The sequence below is a fragment of the Typha angustifolia genome, chromosome 6 (genome assembly GCF_048772165.1).
Source record: "Typha angustifolia cultivar Huaian chromosome 6, ASM4877216v1, whole genome shotgun sequence".
NCBI lineage: Eukaryota > Viridiplantae > Streptophyta > Magnoliopsida > Poales > Typhaceae > Typha > Typha angustifolia.
The window spans coordinates 9,696,609-9,711,783 of NC_133244.1; the positions used below are offsets into that span (position 1 = coordinate 9,696,609).

At 36.2% G+C, this 15,175-nt stretch overlaps 2 protein-coding genes across 4 annotated transcripts; one reads left to right on the top strand and one right to left on the bottom strand.

The window, feature by feature from the left end:
- The first annotated feature begins 1,494 nt into the window (after nt 1-1,494).
- LOC140761108 (uncharacterized) lies at nt 1,495-8,127 on the top strand. 2 transcript variants are annotated; one of them, XM_073098300.1, is made up of 9 exons: nt 1,495-1,769; nt 2,894-3,361; nt 4,092-4,266; nt 4,513-4,810; nt 5,768-5,840; nt 5,989-6,079; nt 6,603-6,682; nt 6,766-7,042; nt 7,734-8,127. In XM_073098300.1, the coding sequence occupies exons 1-8, from the start codon at nt 1,704-1,706 to the stop codon at nt 7,003-7,005; spliced, it is 1,491 nt and encodes a 496-aa protein (XP_072954401.1). In that variant the 5' UTR covers nt 1,495-1,703; the 3' UTR covers nt 7,006-7,042; nt 7,734-8,127. The 2 variants fall into 2 exon arrangements, with proteins under 2 accessions (XP_072954401.1, XP_072954403.1); XM_073098302.1 differs by having other exon boundaries at nt 1,496-1,769; nt 4,101-4,266; nt 7,734-8,124.
- Nucleotides 8,128-8,478: 351 nt separating this feature from the next.
- On the bottom strand, nt 8,479-14,992 carry LOC140761339 (small RNA 2'-O-methyltransferase-like). 2 transcript variants are annotated; one of them, XR_012104563.1, is made up of 11 exons: nt 14,802-14,992; nt 13,624-13,994; nt 13,093-13,182; nt 12,095-12,549; nt 11,735-11,986; nt 10,422-11,362; nt 10,173-10,324; nt 9,983-10,099; nt 9,637-9,765; nt 8,743-9,260; nt 8,479-8,619 (listed from the first exon to the last, which is right to left on the bottom strand). XR_012104563.1 is itself a non-coding variant. In XM_073098618.1 (10 exons), the coding sequence occupies exons 2-10, from the start codon at nt 13,894-13,896 to the stop codon at nt 8,826-8,828; spliced, it is 2,844 nt and encodes a 947-aa protein (XP_072954719.1). In that variant the 5' UTR covers nt 13,897-13,994; nt 14,802-14,992; the 3' UTR covers nt 8,479-8,825. The 2 variants fall into 2 exon arrangements, 1 of the variants encoding a protein (XP_072954719.1); XM_073098618.1 differs by having other exon boundaries at nt 8,479-9,260.
- Between the last annotated feature and the right edge of the window lie 183 nt (nt 14,993-15,175).

Genomic DNA, 15,175 nt, shown 5'->3' on the forward strand with positions numbered 1-15,175 from the left:
ATATATAAAATATTACTCATTATATATATATATATATATATATATATATAATTATTTAGTATCTTATTGAGCTTATTTGATCGAGCCGACTCATGATCAAGCTTGTGGTTTAAAATTATCTTTGAGCCTATTTTAAAAATCAGACTCGACCAGGCTTGATTATTTTTGACAGCCCAATAGGCCCTAAAGATTCTCGTAGAATGGAGCTCATAATGGGCTATTATGAACAATTGGGCCCAAAATTTGAAGCCCAATCATTTCAAATTAGAATTATAGGACGGCGGACATTTGCCTAATTTTTTGGGACAACAAAGACTGGACTGGAACCCAAAGCTCGGACATCCGACGTGGCGTAGAGCTGGACGTCACGAGCTTCCTGTGAATTGCTTGTGTATGCTTCACACCCAAAAAGATCCCCAGGTCCAACCTCGACTACGCTTACGGGAGGGGCCCTCTGGGTCTAAATCTTCTCGGTGGATGTCGTATTCCAAAGAGGAGAAGCACTTACCACGTAGACTACCCTAGATTTACTTATCTCGTGACTCGAATGACACGGAGATAGCGCAGCACGACTTCGTCCTTTGTTTTGGTTGACTTCACATGACAAAAGAATCCATAACGTTTCTACAAATGACATCCAAGTCCTCGAGAATTTAAACCAAAGCGAAAGGGTAATCTGGTCCCTGGGACAGTTTTAATTGTTCTGTGGGGCCCTTTTCGTGACGTCCACTAGGACCGCTGCACTTCTGACCACCAGAATCTCTATAATTTAATTTATAATTTGCATATCAACTCTAAATCCGTGGGCTTATTTAACACCGTATTTTTTTTTTGTTTGAGACTTTATTTGCCTATTTTTATATAAATATTCTTATTTATTATTCATGACTTTTAAATATCTATTCTAAATTGTTAAATTATCCAGGATAAAAACCCCCAAAACCATAATATTAATCTGATAACGATCAACTACCATTCTCCTATCTAATTTTTCTCCGACACTTCGTTACATTTATCTAATCTTTTTTAATCAAACACCAAAAAATTGAGATACCAGCATCCTTTATTATGTAATAAGTTCCTAATTTATATTTCTACTAATTATATCTTAAGGTTAATTCTATTTTATACTTTTCTAAAATATAACCTTTTTTTACATGCCCCCGAATTTTTTTTTTCGTATAATTATTATTTATTATTATAAAAAAATCTACATGGATAAAAAAAGTTTAAAAAAATATATAAAAATAATGATAATTCATAATGCGAAATTATTCTTTGGTCATATATATATAATATATAATATGAAATTAGACATTAGTCCAAGATAAATACTCAAATATGGGACAAGGACAGCAAAATTCTAATAATGGATTTCCTAGTTTAGCCCCCGCACTCAGGCAGAGGGTAGTTTAGTAATTTGCGTCAGTTCAAAGGAAGAGAGAATAAATGCTTATCCAATGATTAAACGCACTGAGGTTAAGTTTGCTCTCCGTTTAAACCCACTTTAATTCCGTTTTGGTGTCCGGGTTTCGAGCTCCCTTCCTCGGCACGATTTCGAAAGCCATCTGATAGGAGACAACGACCTAGCTCTCTTCTTCTCTCCCCTCTCCCGCGGAGCGTCTAGGGTTTCTCCGAACGCTAATTATTGCCCTCTTGATTTGGTTCGACAGCTCGGTTGGAATTTTTGATCGAAGATTGAAATGGAGAATTCGGGAGCTCCGTCGGAGCCAGCAGAGATAGCAGGGGCGGAATCTGGCGATCGGCAGGTAATCTTCGATTATGGTATTAATTTTTTGGTTTAGTTCTGTATTCATGAGATAATTTGTTTGGATTTTGAGTAGTAGTTAATTTAGTACATAAATGAAATTCAGTGTCTTAACTTGCTTCTGCTTGAATTCTCCTGATTCGTCGTGATTTGAGTGGATGTTTTGATAAGAATCAAATTATTAAGGCAAGAAAGAGCTGGGGACATTGGACTGTTTTCGTGTTCATGGATGCTCTGAGATGAATCGATTTATTGCTAGTCATCAAAAGACTTAACTAATAGTAGATTTTATGAACTGACCTTTCTTATTGATTGTTTTTATGTCGAGAGAAGAAGCTCGGATATGAATTGATTTGTTTCCAGTGATCAAAAGGCAAACTAATATCAGGTTGTCATGATATGACCTATTTGATTGTGGTTGTTAGAACATAAAATGTGAAAATCACCGATCTATAACAGTTTAAGTTTTTAGAGTAATTGGTTAGTTATCATGATGTCAGAGTAGATGTTTTGATTTTAAATCTTATCACACTCATCTTTTATTTAAAATATAAAATCTTCACTCATTTAAATCAAATTCACCTTTTGGACTTATTAAAATGTCTCAACTTAGAAGTGAAGAAGAGCATTAGAATATAAAATGTAAAAAATCACCGTTCTATAATAGATTAAGTTTTTAGAGTAGTCGGTGAGAGTTATCAATGGTATCGAGTAAATTTTTTTTTGCATAGTCTAGTTAGGAACTTTGACATATTGATAGATTGTTTATTGGCATCCATTTGGAATTGCCAGAATAATTGAGGACAGAGAATGTCTTGTCAAGGTATGAAAATATAAAGTTCATTTCCTTCTATCTATATACTATGTAGAATGGCCAAAGTGAAACAGTTTTTTCATTAGTCTTGCTTGTCAGATGAATTTTAAAGTTAAATAGGCAAGTCTTGCATGATTTGGGATGGCTTTCAAACTTTAAATATATCATGTAGTTCTCAATTATAATTCTTGTGCATGATCAGGAATTCATGAAGCATGCATTCCTAAACTTCCTCTGAACATATAAGTTTTCTTGATGCTGGTATTATCTATTAAGCTCTTTCTGCTGCTTGGTCTTGGTCATGTTTGCAGGCATTAAATCATGATGAAAACAGTAGAAGAGAAACTGCACCTTCTCATCATTCTAGACGGCCAAACCTTTCTTCCTTACAGATACCAGCTAGAACCTTGGAAAATTCATTACCTTCTTCCACAAGAATAAATATTGCTAGCAGTCCTTGTTCTACCAGAGCAGGCTTGCCCCCGAGACCTACTTCAACAAGGACAAAGTCGTCAATAAGAAATCTCCTTCCACAAAGAAGCTTGAAGGCAAAAAGTTCAACCCCAGAGGGTGACAGGACAATCCTTTTAGTTCCAGGAACACCATCTTCAGAAGGACAGCAGGAAAAAGCAGCTTCTTCGTCAAAGTCATTTTCTTTCACCAAAGTCTTCTCCTCCCTATCAGCAAAAAGAACACACTCCTTACCTGTAACTCCAGTTGCAACTTCTGGCTCTGAGTCTGCTCAGGAAAGGCATGTGGTTGACTTTTCTATCATAGATGTAAGTTTTCTATGCAGATTCAGATGCTTGGACATGAATTCTGTTTTTTATGAAAAAGTTAAATGTTATCTCTGTCCTTACCCTCTAAGGTTTTTGTCTGTTATGAGGGGCCACTTAGTATATTACCCTCCAAGGTTTGTTTTTCTTTATTACTGTGACATGTGAGAGGCAAATTGCAGAGATGGTATTATGAGAACTGTAAGCTAAAAGGGTAAAAGGAAGTAAAATAGGAGAATGAAAGAAAGAGTTCTCTGAAAAGGGGACTTTCAGCCGACATCACATACAAGTAGACTAACAAGCTTTGTTTAAGGCCATATGATATTAAATATACCAATAGAAGTGAAGGGGAAAAGAGTGGTGGTTAATTTGTGCATCAAAATAACCAAGAAATTTGCTTGGTTAGTAATTGAAAAGTGCATTATGTAATATTCGCCTCCATAGCAATCCTCTGCTCTATTTCCATTCCATGTAATTCCATTTGAATTATGTCATCTCACAGTAGTTATATATATACAGTTATCTCTCTTATCTCCATATTGTTTGTTCAAAACAATGATTTGTCTGAAATATCTGTTGTTTCTGTACCTTGGTCACTTGAGTTGAAATATCTGTTGTTTCTGTACCTTGGTCACTTGAGTTGAAATATCTGTTGTTTCTGTACCTTGGTCACTTGAGTCGAAATATCTGTTGTTTCTGTACCTTGATCACTTGATGGACTTATGATATTTAGCACAAGCAGGAAGTTCAAACACAAATCAGGCGCTCATTTTCAGTACCAGGAAATGCAAAGAACAGGAGCCTCCGAAGAATGGACTCAATAGGTCTATTCCGTGTAATTTCAGCAACCCCTCGTCCTGTTCCTGCTGACAATGCTATTGAAAATGATGTTATAGAGACGCTTGATGGTATTTGCTAAATTCTCTTATACCTTGATATGCTGAGTTTCTTCATACAAAGCATACTGTTATCAATATATGTAATTCATAATAATCGCTTAAAAGTGTTGAGGACTATGTTAGCTTGTGCAAAAATGATTAGTCTTCCCAGAATGAAACTGAAGTTAGTTTTACTTAATCAGCTGAGTTATCAATTTATAAGTAATTTAAATTTTTAGGCAAAACCTTAAACTTTGTCATTAATATATGTTGTAGCAACCGAAGATGAAGGTGAAGATATTCCTGAAGAAGAGGCAGTCTGCAGAATTTGTCTGATTGAGCTTGCGGAAGGAGGGGAAACTCTTAAAATGGAGTGTAGCTGCAAAGGAGAACTTGCTCTTGCACACCAAGATTGTGCAGTCAAATGGTTTAGCATCAAGGGAAACAAGACCTGCGATGTCTGCAAGCAGGAAGTTCGCAACCTACCTGTAACATTACTGAGAATACAGAATCCTCAGACTACTAATAGGCGACCAACGAATTCTTTTCAGCAAAGAGAAGCTGCGCGGTACAGGTATATGTGGATATGGAGATTGAAAATATCAAATTGTTAGTTGACCAATGATTTGCTACTGGCTTTGTAATAACATGTGCAGGAACCTTCAATCTATTTTTCTTAATAATATCTTAGACCCAACATTCAATTAGATAAAATTTATTAAGCTTTTTTTTTTAATGTAGAAAAGAGGGATTATGCTAGCAGGTGTGAACTTTTAACCGCAAGCTAGAGCTAGATGGTCTAATACCAGAACCAACAGTGTATAACTTGATCACCTTTTTAAGTTAGTAGTGCATACTTGGAGCTGGCATTTGTCCTAAAAATTTTGCTTATGGAGAATAGTATATCATACTTCAAATTTATTGAAACTCCCATTATAATTTCTCTCATCAGATATCAGTATTGTGTGTAGAGTTCCAGATATTATTGATATTATTTAGATCAGAGATCTTTTTTGCTTCTAACTGTGGTATTATATCTGTGGACAAATATCCTTATTTCCATCTGCTATTTTCTTCTCGATAGATTGTAATTTATATATCTTTTGTTGTCTATTCAGTTCACGCTATGTGGATTTTCAAAGTAAACTACATTAAGGACAGAATAGTTTCATTGTGCATTCTGGCTTTCGAAGAATGTAAATGTGGTAGTTAATGAAGCTTGCTGGAGCCGTGAGTCATATTAGTCATGTTGGATGGTGTTTAATAAGTAAACAGAAAACAACCTTGTAAGATCATAGAAAATTTTCTTTTGACAACTCTGCAAGAAAAGAGAGAAGGAATGGAGGAATAATCCATGAGATATGATAGAGAAAAATGTTGTTTAATGATTAGATGAACTCTTTTAGATTATACATTTTTCTTTCTTCTGTTTCAAATGATATTTTACAAGCATATCTGGCTAGTTAATTTTGCATCCTAAATTCTGAATGGGTTCAATTAGTAAATATTCTCTTTTTTCAAATTCTGGCAGAGTCTGGCAGGATGTTCCGATTCTGGTCATGGTCAGCATGCTTGCCTATTTCTGCTTCTTGGAGCAACTTTTGGTCAGTAATTCTTTTCTTGCTTCCATTGTTTTTTCTTTGTTGTGCAAGATTTCATGTCAATGAGCAGACAAATGCTACATTTCCTTTTCGTTTGTGGAGTTTATCACGTGTTTTTATTGTGCTTCGAGCTAAAAATTTAATGGAACAGGCTGCTGATATGAGGTCACATGCTCTAGCAGTTTCTTTGCCTTTCTCATGTGTTTTGGGTATCCTCTCTTCCATGCTAGCTTCCACAATGGGTAAGAATCCTGTCAATCTGTCATCTATTTCAATTATTCTTAAAATAAAGGCTTGTTGTCTCTCTTATATCAATTAGCCTCTGGCATATTGTTGCCTATGATAATATATGCAAATGGAACCTTTAACTAGTACCCCCAATTATATGTTCTGAGCCATCCGCACTGACAATCCATCCTTATACTTCAGAAGGAGATTAGTAAATAACCAAAGATAACACCAAGGCCCCCTCCAAAGGTGTCATATCCACCCCCAAAATAATGAGCATTGAGTACTATAAGAAAAGAACCTATACCTAACAAAGATAAATGAATACCTGAAAGTGTAGAAGTCTTGTTAACCCATCCAATTCCTACGAGAGTTTTTTACTGGAAATTTTCTTAAATTACCATCTCTAGTAAATGGGAGAATCCTTCTGATACAGGTGTTGTCCATGTGGTTCCTTATATAGATGTTATGGTGTTCATGAATATGTCTATTCATTCTTTAGTTTATAACCTGTACATTTGCTGGTCCCTTTTGCAGTGAGCAAGAGCTACATTTGGGCTTATGCTTCCTTCCAGTTTGCTATTGTAATCCTTTTTGCTCATATCTTCTATAATGTGGTAAGTAATTATATAACTGAGAAATATCATGCTGGAGTGCTGTAATTATTTCTGACTGCTCATTATTGTTCATAAATTTGCAGCTTAAGGTGTCTCCTGTCTTAGCAGTCTTACTTTCATCATTTACTGGATTTGGAATTGCAATCAGTACAAATTCCTTGCTTGTGGAATACATGAGATGGAGATCTAGGAGAAATCAACAATTAGTGCAGCATCATCATCATGGTAGACAGCAAGAATCTGAAAATGCTGCAGAAAATCAAAATAGCAACATCGCAGGGCAGCAAGAAGCTGAGAGCCAGGTCCAGGCAACTAATGCTTAACAAAATGGATGAAGATCATTCTTAATGATTTTTCAAGGTAAAATTTAAGGCAAACTCTCTTTCCCCAGTTTATTGCATACAAAAATGGCATTGCTATAGGATCTCTTTCCTATGCTTCAATTCATATACTGCAGTACCTTTGTCAGGATAATATTATTATCTGTAGACAGAATATTATTTTTGCATTTCCTCTTAGAACCTTCACTTTTTAACCAGTCCTTTTGCAGAGTGGATATTAAGGTGGTCTAGCAGTAAGTTTTCTGATGTCCAAGAAACCTTTTTAATAGATTCAAATATGACACTCCATCACATGGTCTATTCACTTACCAAACTCGCTCTCTTCTTGATTCAAAGGAAAGATTAAGTTATTTATTGCCACTTCTTTAGAGCTGTGCATATTTGTGTTTGAATCCTCTCATCTGTTTATGACTTGTGCTGCCACTGATGGACTGCTAAATGGCCCTAATGCATCTGACAGCTCCACTCCGAATTTACAGAAATACAAATAATTCGCTATGTGGCCCTCTTTAGGGCAACTCAATTAAGAGGATACTGCCACTTGAAAGACAAAAAATAGCAAGTTGCATAGCAATTGATATGCAAAACTCTATTTACATAGATTGTTCATCTGGTTATACTACTAAACTTAGTATACTACAACTTCGTAGTCCAACAACCTTCTTGAATTTGATGGCAAGGTCTTTATCTTCCATTGTCTGCCCTTACAGGTAAAAGAACAGTAAAATGCGTGAATGCTCTGGAATAGGAGCATACGATATAGTTGGAATATTAGAAAAGCAAGGTTGCAAAGATAAGGAGATGCAAAGATTTTTGTAATTAACGGTAAATCTTATTTCTTGCTTTGGCTTCATGGAAGACCATTTCTGTTTGCATATCTATCCAGATCCACAGCACATAAAGGAACGTGTGATTTTTCTGAGATTTCCTTCTCTTTTTTTTGACAAAAGATTTTCCTGAGATTTCAATGTTGCATAGTAGTATATAAAATCGAATGGTGTAAATTTGTACATGTGATTTGTAAGTTTACTTTTTCCTGAGAAAGAATCTGGTATGTGAAAGTGTAACCCAGAGTTTTATTAGTCTGAGAATATCGGATACTTTTATCTAAATATCAAAGAATTTTAAATCCAGACCGAATTATTCTACTACCATTTCAATGTACAAGGGTACCATCACTGCCGTCAATCACGGTGATTACTGCTTGAATTCTTCGAAGATATAATTAAATATGTATAAAGAGCAAGACTAAAAACGCGAGGTTCTCCGTCGGCATAGCAGTATTGACTGTTTTTTCTTTAGTAGCACTACTAACTTGAATTATTTTCATGGAACAACAGCGTACATCTGTAACAGATAAATACCATATATTTTATGAGCAAAAACCAATTTGCAGAGATAACGCATTTTCTTGTACGGCACGTCTCATTCACTCATAATATTCACACACAGATATCAACAAGGAACTGAACCACCAAAATGTAACAGGCGGATTAAAATAAGTTCCCACATTGCAAAAGGTAAGATTAAGTTTCTGACATCGAACTAATTATTTTGTTGCAGATAGATGTTAGTATTCTCCATGAATATGTGAGCCTACAACAGAAAAAAGGAATTACATCAAAATTTTAAAAAAAGAAAAGAAAAGAAAAGAAAAAACTGATATCTTCAACGATCTAGACAAAGGTCGGAGGAGTCAGTGCTGCTAAAGATTATTACCTTCACTAACTGCAGTAAGGTAAAGTTAGAGGGAATAATCTGTATAAGCTCTCAGAGTAGATCAGGGGTGGGTTCCATTTTAGTTAAAGGGACTTGTTAGTCCATTCCCATACAAGTTCATAAGGGTGAGATGAGTCCCCATCTGGCAAACATTTTTCCTCCAACCAATGAGATGGATTCCTTCTAAAGACAGCAATCTGAGATGCAAAGCCTGGTTCTACATCACCTGAGCCGCCAACTCCACTAAATTGCACGCTGTAGTCATGTCTTACTGCAAGGTTAGTAGCCCATTGCTCAAACTGCTCTCTTGTCCACTCAAACTTGTGATCATGGTTGCGGAACTTGCAAGATCCTGATTTCTCTTCCAAATCATCTTCCTTGGTACCCGAAGCAGACCTTTGGAGAATGGGGTTATATTCGTAGTTCGGAGTAGAGATTATAAGTATTCGTGGGCAGAACAAATTCAGGGCAACATCACCAAACAAGCAAGCTTGATCCTCTTCCATGTGCTCAATCACCTGCAATTTTCTTACTTCTTTTAGTTTGTGGCCCTAATTGAAGCCTATAGGCTATATGTTCACTTACCCAATCCACCGGGGATGATGATACTCAACAAGCAACAACCACAACTCTAATAATCTTTACTCTTGCTAAGTTCTTTGTTCCCTCGAGTAATAATTTTTTTTTTTAAATTCCATCGTTCCATACAATGTCATTTTCCAAAACCCCTAAAGCTATTACTCATCCCGTACAAGAGATTGAAGTTTCAATGTCATTAATATTCTAAATTTGCTAGGAAAGGCATTCCTTTGTCACCTTCAACCAATCTAACTTATTAAGGAAAAAAGATGCTTTTGAACATAGAGATGCTGTCATGCAGACAAAGATAAATACCTCAAGACAAGTACCAATATCAAAACCAAACAAGCGAGAATCAAACTCTGTGATTGATCCATCATAGAGAGCAGTCGACCTTATGCATGTTTGCATCACAGAGTTCTTAGTCAATTTCTGATGAAGAATCTGCAATATCAGAAATATATTAGCACTAAAGAATATCTAAAGTGAGAAAAAGGAATATATATATATATAAAAGATGAATGAAATGGACTCCATTATAGGACGACGACTATCAAGTTGAATATTGAGTCAACACGACAATTCTCTATATTTTTATCAAAAGAATATGCAAATATTGCAAGTATGAATAATGAAATGAACAAGTATTTACATGTTATACCTTTGCGGCTCGCGTGAGACTCTTATGCGAAATATCCACCCCAATAATTTTTTCTAGAGAAGTTGTGTGCTCCAATAACGAATCAAGTAGACTGCCAGATCCACATCCAAAATCGACCTGGGTATATGATCAACTTAGATAACTACTAGGATTCTTGCTATTCAATTAAGGGAATAAGAAAAAACTTTACCAATGTAGCAGCATGAGACTCATTGATATGCCTGACGGCAAATTCAACACGCTGTTTAGATAGAGGCGGGTTAAACAAAGCCTTCTCCATTCTGTCTTCTAGTGGTTCTGTTACACAGAGTACTTTTACAGAGAACTCCAGGAAGCAGTTTCCTGTAAAACATTCACATATTCTCATCCTACATAGTTCTATCAATGTGAAAAACATTATTGAAATCTGAAAGCAAGACAATGAAATAGGCATTCTTACTTAAAGATAACTGTGAGAGACTATTAGCGGATTCACCAGCTGCGGCCAGGATCATGTCCCTAGAAGGCAGTTCAACAACAAATTGTGCAACTTGATTAACAGACATCTGAGTTACACATGCTTCAATCTGATTGATAACAGCACCTGTCCCGATCTCAAACTCAAACTCATCATTGCTTTCAAGAAAAATTTTAGCTGTATCTTCCTCCCTTACCAATGAGGCAGCATAACTTATGCATGTTAAAGATCCAGAAGATGGATAAACACCAGAATCCGGACCTTCAACATTTAATAGAATCATACCATTTTGCAGTATCAGATTTGACTGGTTTTTGAAAAGTGATCCAAATGAGCTGCAGTTTCTTGTAATATACATCTGCTTGAAATCATATACAAATGAAGAGGCTGCTAATTCCTGAGAAAAAATTATTGGGTGCACTTTAATGTTGTCAGTACTTCCAAAGGAGGACAACTCTTCCATAGGCATGTCCAATTGTTTAAAGTACTTTTTAAACCAAGCAAGAACTTTTAATGCAGAACTTTGAATAGCATCAGACTCTTTCCTGTAAGTATCAGCCGAAGAATATTCAATTAACACTTCCTGTCTCTTTGAAAATATTTTCACTTCACATTGGAATCCACTTGATGTATCCAAATCTCTGTCAAGTACACCACTTAGAACTTCATTTGCATACTGAACTTCAGTCAACTCTGATGTATTTATCTCTTTGAATCCTGGTGAACTTTCCAAAGCGTTGACGTTCCTAACAGAGAAAATAGGTTCTAATAGCCTCTGTTGGCGGCAGAAAAGACAGAGTAGATCCCTTGGGAAAGAACCCTTCCAGTTAGAACGTGTAGTATATACAGCAGGAAGTTCTGCTGCAAGTATTGCCTCTCTAGATAACTTGTAGCTTCCATCAGGTAACTTGCTAACAAGCATCCTGAAAAACAAAATCTGATCATCACCATAACATAAATAATGGAATATTAACCTATTATGTTACATGAAAAATGGCCACCAGCATCTTATAGTAAATTGATGGAGGGGACAGATAGTAAACAATAATATGCACAGAAACTATAAATATTCCAGCCGCACTAATGTACCATTAGTGCTCATTCCAGCAATGCCCAAAAATCCTTGAATATCTGACAATAACAATAAGGGATATTGCAAATTATAAGGAAAAAAAATATCTGACGAGAGAGCTTATCATACTTCTTTTGCAGAAGATCCTAGTTTAATGATTCAGAATAGAGCAATAAGCATGAGCCCTATGCACCAAGCGGAACATCACTAAGTTAGGACAGACCTGTAATAGGCACTCAGAGATACATCCTCACAAAAAAGCTCTGTAGACCTCCACGTGTATCCAACATTAGCTAGAATTGCATCTCCATAGATATTCTGGCCAGATAAGTAGCTCGCTCGTTTATTCAGAAGTGGCCCCATTTTTACATCTCCTACAATACCAAGTGGATCATTTGATGAATCCGATGCAGAAAGCAAGCCATCTGGAGTAGGGAAGTATAACTTTATCTCAGATGATGCTTTGCCAACTGTCCTGCAATAACATAGAAGTATTTAAAGATATCCATATTGACAATAAAATGATATATATTATCAGCACAAATGAATAGGTATCCAAAGTACATAATGATGTCCCACCCACTTTGAGATAAGGACCTCAGAAGAATTGTTGACATTAAGCTTCTTCGCAATTTCATCCATGTAATACTTGGTATCTGATACAAGAAGACTCAATGTTCCAACCTCTTCCTCCAATGCACATGGAATGCGTATGGCTTCTATGTTTACGGACTCCAAACAGTCTGAAGAGTGGTGAAGTGATGACTCTATGGCCTCAGAAGAATATGGGCCTCCTTTCCAAATCCAGAATTTGTCATCAATAATGCAGACAGAACCAGAAACTTTAGCAGCTTTTGAGATGAGCAATAAAATTATGTGAGCATCTGATTCTGCCTTGGGATCGATTATTCTGCATAAGCTATTGACCTTCACATCACATGCGGCAATGACAGACATGGGAATCATACCAAAAAGGTCCCCTTCTTTTCTCAGTGCCACTCTGAAGTGCCCAACTAGAGGATGAGAGGATGAAAGGAACTATTCAAATGAACATCCGCAGGGTAAAATGTCAGTACCAATGATAGGAACAAAAATATGGAATATTATCTTACATGAGTAATAAAGTTATCAGTTATCTATCAAGTGATATATCTATTGACTTTAGTATGGTTATCAACTCGATCGCAGCATAATGTAATCAAATACTACAGCAGAGAGTGCCATGCTAGAAAGCTAGTATGTACAGTTTACAACGACAATATGGAGGATAGAAAAGTACTCCTGTTTCAAACTTACTGAATGCAAGATATTATGACACTCATTTATCAACGAACTTACTGCTGAAGCTAGGAAAATATTTGACTAGCAACCGTCACCTACACTTGCAGAATAAGGCCTACCGTAAACTAATTTGGAGGAAGGGATACTTCTCTCCATATTCTTAAGTTCCTAAACTAAAAGATAACTTCTATTACTTATGCTGAGAGAACTTTATTGTAACCTACCAGAGAAGTAAATCTACATGAGAGAAAATAAAAGATTCCCTGTTGATAGAAGAAATGTTCCTGCTAAATTACCAACCTCATCTGTGAATAAGCCAGATATGCGAGCAACTAGTTCATTCCAAGCTTCCTCAGGTGTAGAACTATTCGCCTTGGCTTGGATACCCAGCTACAAAAGGAACCCAAAAAGCACTAGGATAATTACAATAGATGACAAACTATATGACAAATATTCTACAACAAAAGTACCAAGAGCAAGATTATAGGAGTACACAATAGTTGCAGCAAAACAATGTGATAAAGTTTTCATGCATCAACTATAAACAGAAACTGATGGTAGAAATGAATTAAAAGAACAAGAGAATAAACTCTGCTTGACTTCTATATGTAGGAGGTCAATCTCCTAGATTTGCAATACTTTCTACTGCATTTTTTTTTGGGTCCTACTAGGCTAGAACAATATACTTTATGGTAGAATACCTTATCTCCGTTAAAAACTCCATAAGTAAGTTCAATAGAGAATATATATAAAATATATATAAACACACTAAAGAAAAAGGATCCAAAAGTAACAGCTGCCACAATAAAAGTGGAAGGTAGAAAGTCAAACCTTTTCTACAGCAATTTGTGCAGCAGACTGCTCTGCATCCTTCTTTCTTGTAAAGGTATCAGAGGTAACAGACAAGTCTGGGAGGTCCAAACAACACCGGTAAAGACTCCTAACCTGCTGCTGAATGACCAGCCCAGGGCAAACATTGCCAACAGCATGCTGCACTTCCTCAATCCTATAACATGCCCTACTGCCATACTTCTGATGGATCAAGGCCTTAGGGGTTAGCACTGGCTTCTTTATTCCAGCTGCAGGTGTTGCCTCGGTTCCCATAGTTATCCTTCAACTGCTTTCTTTCTTTAGAGATAAAATTTCCAGCAATATTTAATAACTATCTCAATATAAATTCTAATACCAGTACCAGTAACTTCCTGTGGAATTGAGAGAGAATGTTATCTTAGTTGTCGAATGCAAAGCCCGAAAAAAATCACTTTTTTTATGCTTCCTAAACTATACAAACAATTCAAGATTCTTGACCCCCAACAGAAATTATCATAAGAGAGTATCATCAAAAACTTTTAAAATGGCAAAACCCAATATTAAATGGAAGATTAAATTTTATGCTTGCCAATTTGTACAAATCATTCAAGATTTAAAAAATCATCGATTTTGAAACAAATTTCCTATATGGACGCTTTCTTGAAAAAATCCTGCAAATGGACACTAAAATGAAATTAGTGAAGAAAATATGAATGTGGTGATCCACGAGGTTACCACTAGAAAATGTAACCACAATAAGTGAACTTTTCAAACCCTAAACTTCAGAATACATTAAGAAGCAAGCAATCCACAAGAAATTCATTTTAAACCAAGAAAGGAGCCTTAAATCCAAATAAATAAACCAATAAAAGAGAAGCAAGAAATAACAAATGAAAATCCTACGATAAGCTCTTCAAGAATCCGATCACGAAAAATAGAAAAAAGAACCAGAAACGACCACAATATCACAAAAAAGAAACACCCAAACCCCGTGCGCCTCCAAAATAGACCCAAAGAACCTAATAATAGATACAAGAACGCGAGAAATCCCCTAAGAACAGCAACCACATGAACAAGAACTGCGAAATAAATCAACGACTTTTAGATAAGAACCGATCAGAACCCCATACGATGCTCGAAATAGAGATCAGAATCCAGTTTCGACTAAAAATTAGGGTTTGAAAGAGGTATCGACGCACCTCTTCTTCTTCCTCCTCAAACCGCCACCAAACTCATCTCTATACAACTCAGTTGGGAAAGGAGGGAAGTACTTGAACACTGAACAGGAGAACAGAATCGTACTAGAGGCAGTGATAATCCCACCCCCTTTTTATCACCCACTTAATCCCACTATCTAGTTGGGTCCGGAGTCCCCCGTTGTTTCGTGTGGATTGAGGGGTTTTGGGAGTGCGTGTATCGTCAGGTGCTTTGCCGCAATTATAGAAGGAGATGCCGACTTCAGACCTGTGTTCAGGTATTCTTTTCAGACCCTACATTACATTTATTATGATTTGTGCCCTATATTTCCATTTATTTTTTTCAAAAAAATTCCAAGTAGAATGTTCTTCATAAT

Bases quoted from the DNA above. Each gene is read 5' to 3' on its own strand.
- LOC140761108 (XM_073098300.1), top strand. From the start codon at position 1,704: ATGGAGAATTCGGGAGCTCCGTCGGAGCCAGCAGAGATAGCAGGGGCG. The intron at 1,770-2,893 runs GTAATCTTCGAT...TCATGTTTGCAG, and splicing joins CGGAATCTGGCGATCGGCAG to GCATTAAATCATGATGAAAA. The intron at 4,267-4,512 runs GTATTTGCTAAA...TATATGTTGTAG, and splicing joins TGTTATAGAGACGCTTGATG to CAACCGAAGATGAAGGTGAA.
- LOC140761339 (XM_073098618.1), bottom strand. From the start codon at position 13,896: ATGGGAACCGAGGCAACACCTGCAGCTGGAATAAAGAAGCCAGTGCTA. The intron at 11,363-11,734 runs GTCTGTCCTAAC...TTTGTTTTTCAG, and splicing joins TCTCTGAGTGCCTATTACAG to GATGCTTGTTAGCAAGTTAC. The intron at 9,766-9,982 runs GTATAACATGTA...CTGATATTGCAG, and splicing joins GTCTCACGCGAGCCGCAAAG to ATTCTTCATCAGAAATTGAC.